The sequence below is a fragment of the Chrysochloris asiatica genome, unplaced genomic scaffold (assembly GCF_000296735.1).
Source record: "Chrysochloris asiatica unplaced genomic scaffold, ChrAsi1.0 scaffold00040, whole genome shotgun sequence".
NCBI lineage: Eukaryota > Metazoa > Chordata > Mammalia > Afrosoricida > Chrysochloridae > Chrysochloris > Chrysochloris asiatica.
The window spans coordinates 14,264,139-14,286,413 of NW_006408558.1; the positions used below are offsets into that span (position 1 = coordinate 14,264,139).

Genomic DNA, 22,275 nt, shown 5'->3' on the forward strand with positions numbered 1-22,275 from the left:
TGATGAGGATGATGGTGACCCTGCTGATGATGTTGCTACTCCCTCTTCTGCTGCTTTGCCTCAGCAGTCCTCTCCTTATGAAATCTAAAAACTTCCAGGTCTGTAGTTGTTGTTGTTGTTGTTGTTAAGTGCCATTGAGGCTCATCCAGATTTATGGATCAATAGATGTGTTGTTTTTTAAAATCATTTTTTAACATATGATTTTATTTGTTGTTGCTGACAATGATATACACAGGAAAACGTACACCAATTCAACCGTTTCTCTGTGTACTGTTTGGTGAGTTGATGTTCTTCAAGTTGTGTGACTCACTCCCTTACTCTCGGGGTCGCCCACACCCCCACACCCCCTCTGTGAACACAAACTCACTGCCCACTAAGCTCTCATTCTTTCTGGTTGCTGTTGTCAGTTTGATCCCAAATCGATCATTCTGAAACCAGTACGATACTCAAGGTTGGCGTTTTCCAAAACTAAATAATTAAAAGCTCGACTATTGTTTGGTTTTAAAAACACTTTAAGTGATATGTATTGAAGTTCAAAGATTCTCTGAGGACTATAGTTTCTGGAGTAACAAACATACCCTTTAAGTATCCAAGGGTGTCTGGAGTCTATGAGAATTTGAAATTCTGTTCTGCATTCCCCCCTCCCCCTTTGATCAGGATTCTTCTATGGGATCTTTGATCAAAATGTTCAGTCCGGGTAGCTGGCATCAAGTTCTTCTGGTCTCGGAAAAGGAGGCCGCTGTTCATGAAGAGGGTAGGGAGTTAACCACGCAACCCATGTTCCCTCCTGCTCCCGACTCTCCCTCCTCTGTTGTACTGTGATGGGAATATTTTCTCTCCTTGAAATCAACTCATTAGGACTTTGATTGTAAGCAGCAAATTGTGTCTAATCTGCTGATTCCCTGAGCCTCTAACTGGCTTGCTGAGAGCCCCAGAGGGAAGAAAGCAGTCCAGGTTTGTGTTTCTACCCTGGGTAATGAACAGAGTGAAGGAAGTTTTAAGTGTCAGAGGTTATGAGGCTGGGAGATGACAACAACAACAACAACAATAAGAGAATGACAAAAGCTCCTCTGGAAACCGGTCTCCTGATTCTATTGAAAGTCAAGGTATGAAGGGCCTGTGTGTTTTCCATGCATATATCTATCTGGGCCCTCTATGGGGACCATAGACTGCTTGTGGGCTTGTTGGCTGCCCTCATAATGGGGACCCAGATCTCATTATTATTTTCACCAAACGGGGTCCGCAGGGTCTTTCTCTTGGGTACCCCAACAAAGCCATTGGTGAGTACTGTTGGCTACCCTCCCATTTTACAGCTTGGAAGACTGAGGCTTAGTCCCAGATTTCTCAAAGTCAGGCTTCCAGCTCATGCCTTCTGATGTCCTAGCTCAATGCTGGCTTTGGGGGGCACTTTCCTGAGGCTTTTGAGTATGGGGGAGTAGGGCTCCACGGTGCCAACCTCATGCTGGCCACGCCCCTGTTCTGTGGTTATGAATCGGGCTGCAAACCGCAAGGTCAGCAGTTCGAAACTACTAGCTGTTCTGTGGGAGAAAGATGAGGCTTTCTGCTCCCGTAAAGATTTACAGCCTCGGAAACCCTGTACAGGGTCGCTATGAGTCGGAACCGACTCCACGGCACTTCACAACAACAAACCAGTGAGTCAGCGCCAGAGTGGCCCTGTGTTCAGCAGAATGAGACAGCGTCCAGTCCTGCTCCAGCCTCACGGTTGTTGCTTCATTTGATGTTATTGTGACAGCTTTGTACCAGTCCGTGTGGCTGAAGGTGTGCCTCCATTCTGCGGACCCCCTACATTGCAAAGCCTGATGCCTTCTTCCAGGGACTGGTCCAATGTCCATGAGAACAAGTCCTGCGATCTTTCCCCCTGAGGGGTATTCCATCTGTACCTCTTCTGGACGCTTGTTGGTGATGGCAGCGGTAGACGACATCTAATCAGCTCTGACCTATAGCAACCCCATGCACAACAGATCGCAACCCCCCCTGGTTCTGTGCCACCCTCACAATTGTTACGCTTGATCCCTTTGGTGCTGCCACTGGGCCAATCCATCTCATTGGGGGTCTTCCTCTTTTTCACTGACCCTCCACTTTATCAAACATGATGTCTTTCTCCAGCGACTGGTCCCTCCTGATAATATGTCCGAAGTATGGAAGACGAAGGCTGGCCACCCAGCCTTCCAAGGAGCATGTTGGCTGTACTTCATCCAACAAGGAGTTGTTTGTTCTTCTGGCAGTCCATGGTACTTTTAATATTCTTCTCCAACATCATAACTCAAAATGCATCAATTCTTCTACTGTCTTCCTTAATTCACTGTCCAACTTTCATGTGCATTTCAGACTACTGAAAATACCATGGCTTTGGTCAGGCGCACCTTAGTCCTCAAGCTGACATCTTTGCTCTTCAACACTTTAAAATGGTCTTATGCAGCAGATTTGCCTGATGCAATACGTCTTCTGATTTCTTGCCTGCTGCTTCCGTGAGTGTTGATGGTTGATCTGAGCAAAACGAAGTCTTTGACAACTTCAATCTTTTCTCCATTGATATGGATGTTGTTTATTGGTCCACTGGTGAGAAATTTTGTTTTCTTTACATTGAGATGCAACCCATACTGAATGAAGACTGTGGTCTTACATCTTCATCAGTCAGTATTTTAAGTCCTCTTCACTTTCAGCAAGCAAAGTTGGATCATCTGCATATTGCAGGTTGTTAATGAGTCTTCCTCCAATCCTGATGCCATGTTTTTCTTCATAGAACCCAGCTTCTTGGATAATTTGTTAGAAGCCGCAAACCAAGGCTTTAGTAGGACTGTGCTTCCTCTGAAGGTTCTAGAGAATTCCTCCATGCTTCCTCAATGTCTGGTGGTTTCCAGCAGTCCTTGGTGTCCCTTGGTTGTGGCAGCGTCACTCCAGTCTCCAACTGTTGTTACGTGGTGTTCTCCCTGTGTCTGTTTGTATTTTACATCTTATAAGAACACCCCCTGGCTGGCCCTAGGGTCCACCCTACTCCACATGACCTCGTCTTCACTTGACCACATCTACGTAGATCTCATCTCCAAAGAAGGTCACGTTCAAAATTACTAAGGATGAAGATGGGAGCCTTTCTCTTTGGGAGGGGCACAGTTCTCCTCAGGACATCACACTGTGTGCCATGGTCCATCAGAGTGTGGCTTCTTCAACCTCAGTGCACACTTTGGGGTGTCAGTCTGTGAGGAGGGTTTACATGTGGAGCTGGTTCCAGCCTTGCAGTGTTGGCATCAGCGTTCCTACTCATTATACTTCACCATGTGACTCCTTCTTGGACTTGCATTTACCTGTTGTTGTTGTTAAGTGCCGTCGAGTCGATTCTGACCCATAGTGACCCTGTATAGAGTTTCCAAGGAGCAGCTGGTGAGCTTGAACCACTGACCTTGCAGTTCAAACTGACTTTGCAGTCTGACGCATTAGCCCGCTGCTCCACACCAGGACTCCCTAGACAGGCTCGTTTCCAAGGGTAATTGACTGGGAGGAACCCCTGACGGACTAATTGGGAGTGTTTAGTAATTCATGTCCGGAACATTTCAGTCGAAGTAAAAGAGCTTGATTGGAGCCGGAACTCAATCCCAATTAAAATCCCGGTTCCAACATCCACACACTGACATTGTGGGCAAAGCAGTAACCAGCATCTCTGCATTCAACCTTCCTTCCTTCACTTTCACGGATGGATCCCATTTGCTTATCAAAGCTCTGCATGCTCTTCTCCCTTCAAAAGCTCCCTTGGCTGAGCCTCACTCCAGCTTCAATGCCTTGGCTGAACCTCAATGCCTTCACGTCTCATTCCCGCCGCCTGCCCGACACCTTCCAGTCAGATTCCCATGCCCTTTTGCTGTTGGCTGGTCACTTGGGACCCCCCCCACATGACATTCCCGCAGTCATGCCTCTGTCCTCATTGGTAATGGGCTGACTTTTGTGTTCCCTATTGGAGTCCCCATGGCTGTAACTGAGTGGGACCTTGTTTAAAGTACAGATGTGGAGACAGGGAGGCTGGCATGGGATCTTACATAATGTCTGACCGCCATCTACTGGTTTCCCTGGTAAAGAGAACTACGCGGACAGGAGGGCTTTAGGGTACGGTGGCCCAGGCCATCTGTTGGTGTTCCTATAAAAGGAAAGAAGACACGAAGAGAAGTGCGAAGCTTCCTCGACAAGCCTGGGGCCACTTGGGCCACCTGAGGGAGAGAGGAAGGGAGAGATGGCTCCTTTCCACCCGATTCAGACAGCTTATCTCCAGAAGGAACAGGAACAGAGAGAACATTTCTGTTTCTATGGACCACCAGCCTGTGGTCCCGGGAAACAACCACACCATTCAGCCCCTCCTCTCTTGGGCCCCTCCTGTCTTCGCTTCCATGGTTCAGGCTCCTGGTTAGCACGTTACCTGCCGGGTGACCTGGGCAGGCCTGTCAGTGCCTGTAAATGCCATCTTGCAGATTCCAGTGACCTCCCCGCTGACCTGTCGCTGGACTCTAGAAGGAGCTGTGTTCTGGCCACATCCCTGTCTGGAGCACATGCAAGCATCTGAAGCTCCAAGCTCTCCCCAGTCCGCAGATACCCCCTTTCTGTTGTCTGCACCCTGCAATCCCAGCAGCCCTTCTGTCTCTGTCGTCACTAATGTCCACTTCTGGTCAGCTTCTGCATCATCCTTCTCCCCTCTCCTCTCCCACACTTCCTGTGCTGGCAGCTGCCCACACACATGCGCACAAAGACACATGCACACGCTAACTAGCAGTCACACACAGTGTAAACAAACACTCACAGACACAAATACCATACTCAAGCATACTCACCTACATGCACACATACATTCCCTCACATATGCACACATATGTGGAGAATTGCAAAAGTTGGTGAGAAAATGCTTTTGTCTTTTGAATCCATTATCTTTTTGAGCGTCTTGTACACATACACACATCACATTGCATGCTACATATAGACACTTGTACATACACTCACACATGCCATGAACAAATATACACAGACTCACACACATCCACGCACCACACACACTACAGACATCCACATGCACACACAGACTTAAACAAGTCTGAGGACATTTTCCATTATGTTTTCATTCCATTTTCCACAAACACATGTGTACATGTGCGCACACCCCATGAACACACACACACACATTCATAAACATACACTTACAGGCATATGCAATACCACACACACACAACCACATGTGTACATGTGTGCACATCCCATGTACACATGCACACCCTCTCACGTTCATAAACATATGTTTACAGACCCATGCAATACCACACACACAACCACACGTGTACATGTGTGCACATCCCATGTATACACACACCCTCACATATTCATAAACATATGCTTACAGACATGTGCAATGCTACACACACACAACCGCATATTGCATGTGTGCGCACCCATGTACATGTGCACACCTCCTCTCTCACACACACATCCATAAACATACACTTACAGGCATATGCACGTACCATGCACTCATACACAACCACATATGTACATGAGTGCACTCCCCGTGTAGACACATACACATGCTCACTCATGCACATGTGCACACACCAAGCACACATATGCACATTGCACATCCCACATAGACACCCTGATTCCACACATGTACTTTGGAATATCCACACATATGCACACATACGTACACACATGAGCACTCATCCATCCCCCCTCATGCTCACATGCACGCTCACAACACTGATATGCACAGAGGTTTAACAATGATGAAGCCCCAGAGCCTGTGACCCTGTGGTTTGGAATTAGCTGTCAGGACGGATCTCACTTGGAGTCTGGTGAATGTCGTGCGCTTGGTCGTGTGTCCCGAGGGTCAGCTGACACTGACCTGTGCATAGTTGTTGCTGGTGGCTGAGGGCACGAGTTTTCGGGGAGTGCCTGGATCCCGCCCTGCGTGGGTCGAGCAGCAACGTCTGATGATGATTTGTCCCCAGCTGTTTTTAGGAAATAAATGTCCTTAGAGGTTTCAGTCTTGGGAGTCCTCTGGGGGTAACTCTACTCGGTCCTATAGGGTTTCTGTGAGTCGGTAATGAGTTTGGTTTGGGTGCGATGATAGAGCTTTTCAGAGAATGTCCCTGTGGAGAAATCAGGAGCATTTAGGAGGGATTTCCAGGGTGCGGCTCTAGTGTTCTGAATTTGGATTGTCCAGGAATGCTCAAACTAGGTGGTTCTTCTAAGCCACATGCTCATACCCTGAAGCTGGGTCAGGGAGCAGGTGGGGCCCACTGCAAATCCAGCCCCAGCCTTCAGCCAGGATGGGCCCCTTTAGAGTTTTCTCTCCCTTCCTGCCCCCCAGGGATCCTCTGCTCCCTTCTTTCCTACCTGCCTCAGGTGTCCCCAGTGATAACCTGCCCCTGGGTGTCCCCAGTGATAACCTACTGAAATTCTCTAGTCTCCTAGCTATGGCACCCACACATGTGTCCAAGTAGAACTGGGCTTCACAGGGTTTTCAGTGGCTGATCTTTCAAAAGCAGATCACCAGGCCTTTATTCCAAGGCACCCTTGGGTGGGTTTGAACCTGCTACCTCTACACTTGGCCATCAAGTGTGCACAGGGTTTCCTCCGGGTCTCCTGGCCCCCCTTTACTCTCTCTCCTCTCCACTGCTTCTGTTCACTTTGTCAACAGGAACATTTCGCTCAGTACCACACAACAATACTGATACACTGATTAACCCCCCTGTGCTGTAGGATACACACTAGACTGCTAACCACAAGGCTGTCAGTTCAAACCCATCAGCTACTTCCCGGGAGGAAGGAAGAGACTTTCTGCTCCCTTAAAGATGCGCAGACTTGGAAACCCTGCTCAGGGTTGCTCTGACTCAGAGTTGACTCAGTGGTTTGCTTTGTTTTTTAAGAAACAGATCCAGGACAGTTCAAGGGCAGAGCGAGGGTTCACCAGCTGAATCCTGGAAACTGGGCAGACATTGAGACAGAATCTGGGAAACCCCTTCCTCCTTTTGTCTGTTTCTCCAACTTTGAGGGAAGGGGCTGCATTTAGCAACCCCCCCCACACACACATACACACCTTGGCAGTGGTGAGCTCCTCAGACACTCCTTATTTTCACTTCCTTGGTGTGTACAGGGCGCAGTGGACTGTCATCACTGTGGAGAGGAAGCCCCTTTGGGTCCATGGCCAAGGCCTCAGGGACTGGGCAGGCCCAGCTGACTCATCCCACTCTGCCAGACCTCAGCAGTGCACCTGACGTGTCTTCTTCATGAGTGAATGTAGTCTCTGCGTTCCCGGGTTCTCTCTGCATTTAAGTATAAAATCAAATAAGAAACAGGTTGTTGTCAAGTCCACTCAACTCCTGGTGGCCCCACGTGTGTCGGACGAGGGCTGTGCTCCTCAGGGCTTTCCAGTGGCTGATTTTTCAGAAGAAGATTGCCAGGTCTTTCTTCCTAGGTGCCTCTGGGTGGGCTTGAACCACCAACCTTTCAGGTAACAGCCGAACGCTCAACTTTCGCATCACTCGAGGACCACACCCTGTGTTTCTAAAGCATGTAAGCCCTGTGTTGAGAGGGAGTTCTCACGTACTCAGTCCAGTGGGTTCTAGTGCATTCAAGGGTTGTGATGAAATCATTCTCTGGACGTCTTCATTACCCCGAGAGTTTCTCTCTGTTTTCTCCGAGGCTCTCCTTCCCAAGCCTTCTAGAAGCCAAACCAAACCCACGGCCGCTGAATCGATTCCTCCTGATAGCAACTCTGCAGAGCAGAGAAACAACTGCCTCCAGAGGGCAGCCTGGATCACATCCTTTCCACCGACCTTGAGATTAGCCGCCCAGTGCTTAACCCACTGTGCCAGCAGGAATCTCTTCCCAGGCCTTGGTCATCCCTAATCTGTCTCCTGTCTTTACAACAAGTACACTGTTATTAGCCTAGACCCCTTCCCTTCCACTCGGGCAGTGATTTCCACTCTGGTCATGGGTGGAGTCTCGGACCTGTTGTTTCAAATAGTTCCCCAGATGGAAATCTTTGGTGAGTTATTTAATTTATACCTTCCTACAGCAAATATATGTCAAGTGTCAGGACGGTGATTATAACCCTGCTCTAGATCCCCTTTGCTCCCTGCTCTAGATCATCTGTTCCCTAGATCACCCCTGCTCTAGATCATCTGTTTTCTAGATTACCTCTGCTCTAGATCATCTGCACTATAAATCACCCCCGCTCTAGATCATCTACCCTCTAGATCACACCTGCTCTCAATCATCTGTTCCCTAGATCACCTCTGCTCTTGATCACCCCTGCCCGAGATCATCTAGCCACTAGATCACCTCTGCTCTAGATAACTCCTGCCCTAGGTCATCTGTTCCCTAGATCACCTCTACTCTAGATCATTTACCCTCTAGATCCCCTCTGCTCTTGATCACCCCGCTCTAGAGCATCTGTTTTCTAGATCACGCCTGCTCTCAATCATCTGTTCCCTAGATCACCTCTGCTCTTGATCACCCCTGCCCGAGATCACCTAGCCTCTAAATCACCTCTGCTCTAGATCATCTCGTCTCTAGATTACCTAAATCACCTCTGCTCCAGGTCATCTCCACTCTAAATCACTGCTGCTCTCGATCATCTGTACCCTAGATCACCTCTTCTCTAGGTCATCTCTTCTGTAGATCATTTAGGCTCTAAATCACTTCTACCTTAGATCACCTCTGCTCTGGATCATCTGTTTCCTTGATCACGTCTTCTCTAGATCACCCCTACTGTAGAGCATCTGTTCTCTAGATTACTTCTGTAGATCACCCCTGTTCTAAAGCATCTCTTCTCTTGGTTACCTCTGCGCTATGTCATCTTGACTCTAGGTCACCTCTATTCTAGCTCATCAAAACTCTAGACCACCTCTGCTCAAAACCATGTGTTGTCTAGATCAAGTGTACCATGCTAGATGCCCTCTACTCTGGACCACTATTCCTCTAAATCACTCACCTCTACTCTAGATGGTGAAGCCACTTGGCTATACCCAGTGCAGACATTTGGAACCTGCATTTGGAAGCCATTTACACGCAGACCCCTGTAGGAGACGTGTCCCTGACCCACGAGCAGGCTGCCTGAAACTACACAATATACAAGCATCAGTGCACACTGATTATTTTTAGTGCTCTTGGGAAAACATGATCATTCTAAAAAACCCAACTGCATTTATGAGCAATTCTTCTGTTTTATTTTGTAGCTGTCTGTTCCTGCCCATCTTATTGCATGAACTTCTTTGCTGTAAGAGGATTGTCAAAAGGGGTGTCTTTGAAGAACAGAAATAGTTGTTCTCACATATCAGGGGGCTCAAAGTTGGAATTCAGGGCACCAGCTGCAGGGCGAGGCTCGCTCACTGTGGGTTCATATTCTGTAGCCCCCCGCATTCCTTGGTCACCTTCACTTGACCTCTGTCGTCCCTCATTTGTCCTTCTTGTTCTGGGTCTGATCTGCTCCTTATTATGCGGCAGGTTTGGGACCCGCCAGACACGGCTGTAGCCTCATTACATCGCAAGGGAAACCCTATACCCACACAGGGCTGCATCCGCAGGTACAGCGATTAGGATTCCAGCCTACATATCAGAGGGACACAATCCCATCCATAGCAGCCCCACAGACAAATAGTAGATATTCAATAAGTAGATAAAGAACAGATTTATTTTCACTGTGAAAATGCATGATGGTGGTGTGCGGTGGGGTCAGTTCTGACTCATGTTGTTGTTGTTGTGTGCCGTCGAGTCGGTTCTGACCCATAGCGACCCTGTACAGGGTTTCCGAGGGTGTAAATCCTTACGGGAGTAGAAAGCCTCATCTTTCTCCCGCGGAGCGGCTGGTAGTTTCGAACCACTGACCTTAAGGTTCGCAGCCCGATTCGTAACCACTACGCTACCAGAGCTCCATAGCCACCCTTTATAGGGTTTCCAAGGCTGAACATCTTTATGGGAACAGAAAGCCTCATCTTTCTCCTGCTTAACTGTTGGTAGTTTCGAACAGCTGACTTTAAGATTAGCAGTCCAACTCATAACCACTACGCTACCAGAGCTCCTTGTGAAAATACCTAAGAAGAACACCGTCTATGCGGGATGGGTTAGAAGGTACTTCATGGATGCAGTGAGGAAGAAAGATCTTCCAGAGTGGACAGTGAAAGGGTGAGGGTCTCTGCGACTGCAGCCTCATTGTCACTACACAGACTGACGTATGCAAAGTGCCCGGCTGTCAGAAGACTGACGCACTAGAAGGTGGTCCCTGAAGGCCTAATGTGACACGTGGTTCAGCACTCGTTTACCTTCGTCACTGCACCGGGTGATAGGCACCACCGTCCTCAGTGGAGCCTGCCTGCTTCTGGGATGCTGAGATAGACTAGGAAGAAAGGCCTGGCTATCTACTTCCAAAACTCAGCCCATGAAAACTGTGTGGATCGCAAAGTCTGACTGGCAGCCTACCTTGAGGACGATGCGGGACTGGGCGGCATTTTGTTCCATTGGCAAGGGGGCGAGGGTGACCATGAGTTGGGCGCTGACTGGAAGGTAGCTTAGCCAACAGCAACACTGGTGTATCGTAGTCAAAGCACAAATAACGTGGAACCTTCTGGAAGGCAGGATTTGTTTTTGTTTTGTTCGCTACTCTTTCCTCAGCACTTAGAACTCTACATGATATGTGTTAAGCACTTAACTGACATTGTTGTTAAGTGCCATCGAGTGGATTCTGACCCATAGCGACCCTGTATAGGGTTTCCAAGGAGCAGCTGGTGAGTTTGAACCACTGACCTTGCAGTTCAAACTGACTTTGCATTCTGACATATTCGACCACAGCGCCACACCAGGACTCCAACTAACATTAGTTTAATACACAAGAAATTAATACTGCCCGTTTAAAAACATGTTTTTTAATTTAAAAAAAAATGCTGTTGCTGTTAATGTGCTGTTGAGTTGGCTCCGACTCTTAGCGATTCTGTATAGGATTTCTGAGGAGCGGCTGGTAGTTTTGAACTGCTGACCTTGCACTTAAAAAATAGATCCTTCGTAGTTTCTCCCCTAAAGAGCCCAGTGGGTTAGGCTGCTAGCTGCAAGGTCAGCAGTTCAAACCCACCAGCTGCTCCTCTGAAAGATAAGTCTGTCTGTCCCTATAAAGATCACATACTCTATATAGATTCTGAGACAGAATCAACTCGATGACAGTGGATTTGGTTTAGCTTTACTCTCTCTCTAATCCCGTTTCAACATGGGAAAAGTTAATACTCTTAACAGGTGTTTAGTCTCAGAAACATATTTCTGTGTTTCTATGATATGCACTAAACTTTTCAAACATAAATGGGCTTGGTTTTGGCATGGGATGCTGTAGTAAATTCTTGGGTATATTGGCCGCATAGGCAAATGTTGTTGTCATGTGCCGTGGAGTCGGTTCCGACTCATAGTGACCCTGTACAGGGTTTCCGAGGCTGTAAATCTTTACGGGAGCAGAAAGCCTCATCTTTCTCCCGCGGAACAGCTGGTAGTTTCGAGCTGCTGACTTTGTGGTTCACAGCCCTATTCGTAACCACTACGCTATATGTAAATACACGTGTAGAAATATCCTCTGTCACACTGACATGTTTCATGGGTGTAGTCTCCTCCTCCTTCACACATCTCTCTCGCTTGCCTGTCTGCCTATGCATCTGTTACTGTTAACTGTTATGGAGTCGGTTCCAACTCATAGTGACCCTTTTAGGGTTTCTGAGGAGTGGTTGGGGGATTTGAACTACTGACCCTGCAATTAGCAGTCCAGTGCTACACCCAAACTCCGTCTATGCAGGATTGTATGGTGGTGGTGGTGGTGGTGTGCCGTGGAGTCGGTTCCAGCTCTAAAGACCCTGTACAGGGTTTCCGAGGCTGTAAGTTTTTACAGGAGCAGAAAGCTTCATCTTTCTCTCGCGGAACAGCTGGTAGTTTCAAACTACTGACCTTGAGGTTAGCAGCCAGATTCATAACCACTACAGTACCAGAGCCCCGTTATGCAGAATTATATATCTAACAGTATTTTTCTCTTGCCATATCTCTTGTGTCTCCCGTTTACCTTCATCATTTTTCCTGGCCTCCTTATTGTATATTGTCTTCCCCCTCACCCAACTTGATCAGTGTCCACTGGACAGCTAGCTGCAAGGTCAGCAGTTCAAACCCTCCTGCAGCTCTTCAGGAACCCTATACAGGGTCACTATGAGTCAGAACTGACTCAATGTCACTGAACACCAACAACCCTCTCATCAGTGCTTTACCCTGCCTCACCCTCCCATCCCTAAGTCTTCACTGATCATCTAACAGAAAGAAACCCATCGTTTCTCACATGGCATTTCTGGGTCCCTGATTTCCAGTGGTCTAGGTAGCCTCTCGGAGTCCTGGTGTGGCGCTGTGGGTTAATGCGCCAGACTGCAAAGCTGTTTGAACTGCAAGGTTGGTGGTTTAAGCTCACCACCCGCTCCTTGGAAACCCTATACAGGGTCGCTATGGATCAGAACCGACTTGATGGCACTTAACAACAAGGCAGCCTCTAAGGTGCTCTGGTAGCGTAGTGGTTATGAGTTAGGCTGCTAACCTCAAGGTCAGCAGTTCAAAACTACCAGCCGTTCCGCGGGAGAAAGATGAGGCTCTCTGCTCCCATAAAGATTTACAGCCTCGGAAACCCTGTACAGGGTCGTTATGAGTCAGAACCGACTCCACGGCACAGAACCACCACCACCAGCACCAGGCAGCTTCTGAGCCATTCCCCGAGGTGTGTCTCTCTGCCCTTGTCTTCACAGTTAAGTTCTGCTTCTCACCTTGCAGGACAGCTGTGCCAGGGTGCTGCTGTTTCGAGGCGGAAACAAGGAATTAAAAAACTACAACAGCCAGACTCCATTCCAGGTAAGGAGTGTTGTCAAGAACGAGAGGTGCTCGTCTTGAGTTATCACGGGAGATGATTTTGAGAGTCTGCACGTTGTCTTTAAACATATCATGCGAGCTTGGCTCCTTCTGTTGTGAAGGTTTTCCTGATTTATTTTGTGTTCGGGGGCCGTCCCCATGTACCTCCGTTTCTGGGTGCTGAAACTGCTGATCCAACTCAGCTTCCTTCCTTGCTCGATCGATCTGCATGAATAACGCAGACGTTCAGCTATGGAGATATTCAAGAAAGCAGCTTTGGAAAACAATGAAGACGTAGAAGCTGACATGATGCAGCTGTGGGAAATGCTGCCTTTTCTTACCTGTCCTTTGAGTGGGAATCGTCATGAGTCTCAGGGGGAGATGGTTTGTCATAGGTCAGGAAGCCTTCAGGGTGTGCAGTCTTGGGATGGACAAACAACAGCACACAAAACCCTGCCTGGGCATGGGGTTCCATGTGGAACCCACAAACCAGGGTTGCTGGTCGGCTCATCCAGTTTTGATGCTGTTAACTAGAGGATTTCAAGTGCTCTTTCGTTACTGTGTTTCTGCTACATGCTGTGAGTTATAGAAATGCATTTGGTACTAAACACAGCCAGATAGAGCCACTTGGTTTGAAAATTGATACAACCCTGTATCTTTTTTGTTTTGTTTTTTAATGAGAGAGTAAACATTTGTTAGTATTACATTTATTTTATATGCCAAGTTCTGTCTGTCTGGGTGATTTACATGAATTTTTTTGAATCCTCATGAAACATTTATAATGTAGAAAGTTTATCTCCATTTCACAAATTGGTAAACAGAGACAAAGAATGATTCATTCAATGTCATACAGGAAGTAACCATTGAAGCTGAAACCAAATCTTATCAAAGTGACCCCAGAGCCAACACTCTTTCTGTTTTGGGCTGTTGTTATTCATGTACAATGCAGTAAAAACACATTTTATTTTGGTTTATAGTTCTGTGAGTATTAACACTGGTTTGTTGTTACAAGGGGCCATGGAATCGGTTCTGACGCTCAGTGACGTCTCATGCACAACAGAACGAGACACCACCAGGTCCTGAGCCACCCTCACACCTGTTGTTAAACTTGAGCCCACTGCGGCTGTCACTGTGTCAATCCATTTCACAGGGGGTCTTCCCTCTTTGTCTCTAACACTCCACGTTTTGTTGTTAGGTGCCATCGGGTCAGTACCGAGTTACAACAGAATGAAACACTGCCCGATCCTGGGCCAACCTCACTACTGTTGCCATGCTTAAGTCCATCGATGCTGCCACTTGGCTAATCCATCTCGTTAGGGGGTCTTCCTCTTTTTCTCTGACCCTCCACCTTACCAAACATGGTATCCTTCTCCAGTGACTGGTTCCTCCTGACAGTATGAGAGACGAAGTTTGGCCATCCTGGACTCCAGGGGGCGCTCTGGCTGCACTTCTTCCAGAACGGATCTATTGGTTCTTTTGGCAGTCCATACACCCACTGTTCTTAGTTGGAATTCATTTTTTACCTCTTATTAACTTGAAAAAACAAAACCAAAAAACTGTCGACTTCAAATCCTGGTGCCCTTCTGTGTGTTAGGGAGAACTGAGCATCCATAGGGTGCTCAGTGGCTGCTGACCTTTTGGAAGTACATCACCAGGTCTTTCTCTTGCAGTACCTCTGGTTGGACTCAAACCACCAATCTTAGGTTAGCTGCTAAATGTGTTGAGAGGGGACCTTTAATTTCACGTTGACCTCCACTAGCTCGTCTCGTAGGTATCACTAGTAGGAAAGGGGCCTGACTTGTCGAAAAATGAATGTGTTCAGTCCAAAAATTGGCCCCTAGACCTTTCATAACCTCTGCTAAACACTTTACTTAGCTTTTCAATAGGGGCAGCCTTGGATTTAATCTCGAATCTTACGATTTGCCAATGTTTATTATAGAATGGGTTGGAAAAATTATTTCCTTCTTTGCCAATGGATTTATTAGGGTTATAGCTACTGTCCAAGAAAATTGCCTCTTCAAAGTGGTGTTACAAGGGATTTGTGGCTTCCTTCTAATTTGTGGTGGCTCTTCCTTTTCCCCTTGGGCGTTAGCTACGGGTTGATGGCTTGGTTTAGCCTGTTTGCTTGTTTGCCACTAAATAGTCTATGTTCAGCACTTATATCTTCACTAGTTTACTGTGGAGTCTGGAGATGGTGCAAACAATGAACACATCTGGTTTCTAGTTGAAAGATAAAAGGGTCATGTCCACTCAGAAGCCCTTTGGAAGAAAGTTCTGTTCATCTACTTCCAAAAAGTCAGCCAATGAAAATATTACAAACCACAGTTGTACCCGGATGCACGCAGGATCTCTGTGGGTCAGAGTTGATTCGACAACACCTGGTCTTGTTAGCTGTAGCTTTTCTTTTTCTTTTAATAAAAGTAAGAAAGGTTGCTTTAAGTTACCTAGAAAAGCAGCAGTGAATATCCTATGATTGGAGGTAAACTATTGAATAATCCTAAGCAGCTGTTTCCGACTTTTCAGGGAAGTGGCTTGTAGCGGATGGTCCAGGGAAGTGGGTGGGGAATGGCCCAAATGCAGGAAAGAAAAACAGTGTTAGTGGCCCGTGTCCTTCCTGGTCTCCACAGGATGGACACACTTCTTTGTATGCAAGTACTGGCAGAAAGCCGTAATATGCCCTCACCGCAGCAAAAACGCACCAGCAAAATTCCGATGCCAACGGCACTCAAGACACCGCAAAAGGTTCTGGGAGAAAGTGAGGCAGAGTGCCTTTGAATAGGACCTGGTGTCAGCAAACGTTGCCCATGGAGTTGGTGGACACGAAGCCGTTGTACTTTGGCATGCTCACAATGAGCTCCAATTGCACAAGTTGGGGGCTGGTCCCCTCTGACATCTCCACTGCCTCATGTTTTAATAATACGCAGAGACTTGCATCACTCCACGGACGCTTGCCTGTCAAATGTCCCCAGCGTTCCCTTTTCATTTCATTCTTCCCTTCCCACTTGTAAAAAATGCATCATTTTCTACAGCGTTCGTGTGGAGGTGATGACACCCTGGGTTGTGCAAAGGGATGCGAGTGTGCTCACTTGTGTGAAAATGTTAGGGATGTGCAGACGCTGTTGTGCACTCGGGCCATTTCTAAGATATCTTGGCATGTTTGATAGAGTTCATCTTCTCAAAGTGTGGTCCCTGGACCAGCAACATCAACAAGACCTAGGAACTTGAGAGAAAGGCAAGATTTCAGGCTTCATTCCTGACGTACTGAATCGGGAACTTGGAAGAGCATCAGACTGTCTGTATTCTAACAAGCCCTCCAGAGAGTCTGATTGTTGTTGTTGTTAGGTGCCATCGAGTCAGTACCTACCCATAGCAACCCAATGCACAACAGAACAAAACACTGCCCTGTCTTGGGCCAACCTCACAATAGTTGCCACGCTTGAGCCCATTGATGCTGCCACTGTGCCAATCCATCTCGTTGGGGGTCTTCCTCATTTTCTGTGACCCTCCATTTACCAAGCATGATGTCCTTCTTCAGAGACTGGTCCTTCCTTGTTGTTGGACGCCGTATGGCAATCTTGTGTGTAGCCACAGGAAGGTCTGTCCCTGACCTTGTTTTGGCTGATGATATGGAGTTTTTCCACCGTCTCTTTCCCCAGATGTAGTCAGTTTGATTTCTGTGTATTCCATCTGGTGAGGCCCATGTGTATAGTTGGCTTTTATATTGTTTTAAAAAGGTATTTGCAATGAAGAAGTCATGGGTCTTGCAAGATTCTATCATATGATCTCCAGCATTCTTCCTATCACCAAGGCCATATTTTCCAACTACTGATCCTTCCTCTTTGTTTTCAATCATTGTATTCCAATCACCAGTAATTAGCAGTACACATCTTGAGTACATGTTTCATCAATTTCTGACTGAACAAATTGGTAGAATTCTTCAGTTTCATCCTCACTGGCTTTAATGGTTGGTCCATAAACTTGAATAATAGTGGCATTAACCGGTCCTTCTTGTAGGTGTGTGGGATGTTATCCTACCACAGATAGGTTTGTATTTCAAGACCGATCTTGATATGTTCTTCTTGATAATGAGTGTGACGCCATTCCTCTTCAATTTGTCATTCCCGGCAACCCACGTGGTTGTCAGATTCAAAATGGCCAATACCAGTCCATTTCAGCTCACTAATGCCTAAGATATCAATATTTACTCATTCCATTTCATTTTTGACAGTTTCTGATTTTCCTAGATCCATACTTCATACATTCCATGTTCTGATTATTAACAGATGTTCACAGCTGTTTCTCCTCATTTTGAGTTGTGCTTCATCAGCAAATGAAGAAGGTCTGAAAACTTTACTCCATTCGCATCCTCACCATCACTCTAGTCTGAGGAGGCAACTCTTCCCCAGTTGCATTTTGACTGCCTTCCACTCTGAGGGGCTCATCTTCCAACACTCTATCTGACAGTATTCTGGTGTTCTTCATCATGTTTTGATATTCAATACTCTGGTGCTATCTGACAGTGTTCCACTGCCCTCCATAAGGTTTTCAGTGACTAAGTATTTGGAAATAATCTGTCTCTCCTTCCTAGTCTGTCTTTGTCTGGAAGCTCAGTTGAAACCTACCCACCGTGGGTGACCCACCTGGTATATAAAATACCATGGCATAACTCTCAGAATCACAGCAACGTACAAGCCACCACAGTACGACAGACTGACAGAGAAGTGCTGGATGCAAAACGCTTAGGCAGAGCTGGGGGGATTGTCACCTGGCTGTGTTTATGCACAACAAGGGGAGACTTGTTACAATTTACAGCTCCCTCGGAACTTAGCAGTGCATTAATTACAGGAGGTAGAAAAGCAAATTAAACACATGGCTGTTGTTCACTCCAGGGAAATATCATCATAATTCACTGCCTATCTCAGTGATGGGTAGGATTCGGATCGCTTTAATAATGTAGACTGCAGGATAATTTCCCCAGAACCTGGGACACACCTGTCTTGGGCTGTATGGTAAGTGAACAAAACCCTCATCGTCCCTGGAAGGAAATCTGTAAGTTTAAACAGAAAGCAATCAAGAGAGACCATTCGAGACTCTAGTGAGGAACCAGATAGTGCTCTGGGCTTTTCATTGGCTGATTTTTAGAAGCAGCTTGCCAGGACTTTCTTCCTGCTCTACCAGTTATCACACAGGTAACACGGGACCAGGCAACATTTTGTTCTGTCACACCCAAGGTCACCGTGAATGGGAGGTGACTGAACAACATTTAGAAACAGGGCGTGTTGTCGTTGTTAGGTGCCATGGCAACCTTGTATGTGGCAGAATGAAACATTGCCTGGTGCCATCTTCACAATGGTTGGTACGTTTGAGTGGATGGTGATTCTGACTTTGGGCATCTTTCACTTTAAACACAGGTCCCATTGTACACTCTAGGTAATGTGTCTTCTCAAGAGAACATCAGATGATTGTCCTTTCCACCACCACCACCTTGGCTCCATAAACTATTCATCCTCAGGTTCCAAGTTCCTCAAAGGCTGTCCTCCTCGCTGTCTATGGACAGGACTGATGGAGGTCACCCTGGGCATACAGTGGACTCCCACACCTGTGTCTCAGGCCCACAGAGATCTTACTGAGCCCACACTTCCATAGCATCTCCCCCGACCTCCCTGTTCTGTATCAAGTACAACAGACATGCTTGCCCCAGGGCCTTTGCACATGCAATCAGCTCTGTGAATAGAAGAATTCCTCTTCATAGTCTGTAGTTCATTCCCCAACTAACTCACTCCAAGAGAGGTCCTTTTCACAGGCCTAACCCAGTAGTACCTTGTCATCATTGTTCCTGGATACTCTCGAGTTGGCTCAGATGCTTAAATTTAATGGAATAAAAAGTTGTCTGATCCTGTGCCATCCGCACACTCCTTGGTTGAGCCCATCCACTGTCCATGTGTGTCATTGGGGGGTCTTCCTCTTTTTCCTCAGTGTGCTGAAAATGTCAATCTCAGGCACCAGTTTCACAGCTGAGCTATGAAATCAGAATCGAAATTTCAGTCTGACTCCAAAAGTGTTTTCTTCCCATTGGTCCCTTCCATTCTATCATCAGCCCCTCGGACGTCTGGAAGTCAAACAAGTCAGATTCAGAAGAGGATCTGAAAGGAGGAATATTGCTGACGTCCGATGGATGAAAGCAGACAATACCAGAAAGACGTTTACTTGTGCTTTATTGGCAATGCAAAGGCTTTCAACTGTGTGGATCATGACAAGCTATTGTTAACATTGTGGAGAATGAGCATTCCAGAACACTTAATTGTGCTCATGAGGAATCTGTCCATCAACCAGGTGGTAGTCATTTGAGCAGAACAAGGGGACACTGAATGGTTTAAAATCAGGAAAGGTTTGCACCAGGGCTGTATTCTTTCACCATACTTATTCAATCTGTATGCTGAGCAAAGAATCTGAATATCTGAGTTACATGAAGAAGAACGTGACATCAGGATTGAAGGAAGACTCTTTAACAGCCTGAGCTCTGGTAGCATAGTGGTTACGAATCGGGCTGCGGACCTTAAGGCCAGCAGTTCGAAACTACCAGCTGCTCCGCAGGAGAAAGATGAGGCGTTCTGCTCCCATAAAGATTTATAGCCCTCGGAACCCCTGTACAGGGTCGCTATGGGTCGGAACCGACTCGACGGCACTTAACAACAACAACAATATGCAGATGATACAACCTTGCTTACTGAAAGTAAAGAGGACTTAAAATATGTACTGATGAAGATCAAAGAGCACAGTCTGAGGTATGAGTTGTTCCTCAATGCAAATAAAACAAAAATCTTCATCACTGGACCAGTAAATAACATCCATATAAATGGAGAAAAGATTAAAGTTGTCAAAAACTTCATTTTGCTTGGATCCCCCATAAACATTCATGGACGCAGCACTCAAGAAACCAAATGACATATTACATTAAGCAAAATCTACTACAGAAGACCCTTTCAAAGTGTTCAAAAACAAAGATGTCAGCTTGACAACTAAGGTGCACCTGGCCCCAGCCATGGCATTTTCAGTAACTTCATATGCATGTAAAAGTTGGACACTGAATAAGGAAGACCACAGAAGAATTGATGCATAGGAGTTATGGTGTAGAAGACTGTTCAAGCTGCCATGGATTTCTAGAACAAACAGATCTGTGTTGAAAGCAGTACAGCCAGAAGGCTCCTTAGAAGCAAAGAAAGCCAGATTTCATCTCTCATACTTTGGATATGTTATCAGGAAAGACCAGTCCCTAGAGGAGGGCATTGTGTTTGCTAAAGTAGAGGGTCAGCGAAAAAAGGAAGACCCCCAATGAGATGGATTCTCACAGGGGAAGCAGCAAAGGAGGTGTTTTGTTCTGTTGTGCACATGGTAGTTTTGAGTCAGAACCCGCTCAATGGCACCTAAGAACAACACAGCTGTAAGAAAATGGATCATTGTACACTGAAGCCACCCACTGTGGTACTTGTGTTTCAGCAACATGAGAAGACTCAGGTGTGGGGCTAACGGTGTGGGGTCCTCATTACCCATCGGAATTCCAGTTCAAGGTCGAGATCGAGCCTCTGGCCACCTGCCGCAGGCCCAGCCCATAGCTGATTGGCTAATTCAGACCCAATCAGATTTGGTGCCCCGGGAAATTAGCGTTGGGGCAGGAAATCTGCAGGTGCGTTCAGATCAAAATCATCTAGGGTCTCACAGAAGAAAGCCACCAAGAATCAAGGAGCACCTAGGGTTACCGACAAGGACGGAATCCACAAGGCAGAGAACTGATTTCAAACTCCCAGCCTCCAGAGCTTCGAGAAAACACATTTCTGTTCTCCACAGCCCTCCACATTCGGTGTTCGTGTTAACAGCAGTGCTGTGAGCTCAGACATCTTTGTGACCTTTCCCTTCCGGCAAAAGCATTCCTACCATGGATCTCCTTTGCTGATGTGGTTGTTAGAAACCCCACGCCCGTCAGCAAGCAAAGGCCGACACACATGGCATACTTCTTAGCTTCTGCTCTTCAAGACATCTACCACCTCTCACGCTGGCTTCAGGACCCTTGTTTTTGAAAGTAATTCTTCTCAAGCCTTTTGAAAATAGACTTCAGAGAGCTGACATTTATGGGTGGATATTTGTTTAAGAAACACCAGTCTGCAGTGACTTTGATATGCGTTAGTGCGAGGCTTTAGCCACGGGGACCTGGGAGCAGTGGCCACTTGTGGCTTGTCTGGTGTCACTGGCATGGGAGTTGGTGAGAAGTGGTCCCAATTGGAAATAAGCCACAAGCTCTCTGTGATGGACACCTCCCAATACCTATTATGTTTGGAACATTCCACGACACTGGCTCCTGCCCAAGATGCCATTCACATGACAAAGAACGGATGGTATAGAGACTTGTTCTGACTTCCAAACTTCTTCAAGCTGTTTTCTTTTGGAGACCTCTTGGGCCCTGCAAAGTCATCTTTCCAAACAAAGTTGGTGGCTTTCTCATTTCTGTAACCCACAGTCCCAGCATGGGGCCCACCACAAGTAAGCAAAACACTGCAGCTCCTCAGACAAGATGTAATGCCCATACGGAATAGAATCATTTGTGGTTTTGAAGGTCTTAGAAAGGTCACCCTGACACATGGGGGCCTCCTGGGGTGGACTCAGGGCAGAGTTGCGATGACTTTGCGCCTAAAGATGTGACTTTGACCTAGAACTTAGCCCAGCTAATCATGTGATCAAAAGGAGCCCTGGATGTGCAGTGGCTGCTAAACCAAAGGTTGATAGTTCGAAGGCGTCAGACGCTCAATGGAGAAAGGAAGACGGTCGGTTTCTTAAAGACTGACGGCCTTGGGAACGCTGTGAAGCAATTCTACACTGCCCTATGTGGGTTGTATGAGTCGGAATGGACTCCACAGCACTGGGGTTTTAGTTCTGCTGTTGGGGCAGGTACTCATTGAAGATTTCATCTGTCCAGCTACTGGGGTGTGCAGGGCCCTAGGGATACTCATGAGTAAGTAGCTAGCACAGTGCTCGCTCCGCCCTGAGGGCTCCCTGTTCCAGTCCCCTCTCTCCACCCTGCCTTCCTCATTCCAAACTTCCCACACCATCGCTTTGTTTATATCTCTGTCCCTGCCAAATGGGGGCACCTCAAGGACAGAGCCAGGTTTGGGCACTAATGCCCAGTTGTTGGATTGATGGCCGAGGATGGGAGGTCAAATGGGGTCATTGCCCTGGTTACTTCTGTGCTCCTCATCCTCACTTGGGACAAGCTGATCCTTCTGCCCAACGAGGAAATCCCTGTGGTAACTGCAGTCACTTATCCATCAGGGTTTAGGGTACAGGAAGGCGAGTCAGTTCCAACACTGCTCCCCGCTTCCCAAG

General features: G+C 47.0%; 1 protein-coding gene across 1 annotated transcript in view; it reads left to right on the plus strand.

Moving 5' to 3' along the window:
• SHANK2 (SH3 and multiple ankyrin repeat domains 2) overlaps positions 1 to 22,275 on the plus strand; it is a 604,092-nt gene that overhangs the window by 83,131 nt on the left and 498,686 nt on the right. The window contains exon 8 of the mRNA XM_006860817.1: positions 12,826 to 12,903. Within this exon, the coding sequence (XP_006860879.1) occupies positions 12,826 to 12,903 (78 nt within the window). The remainder of the gene's footprint in view (positions 1 to 12,825; positions 12,904 to 22,275) is intronic.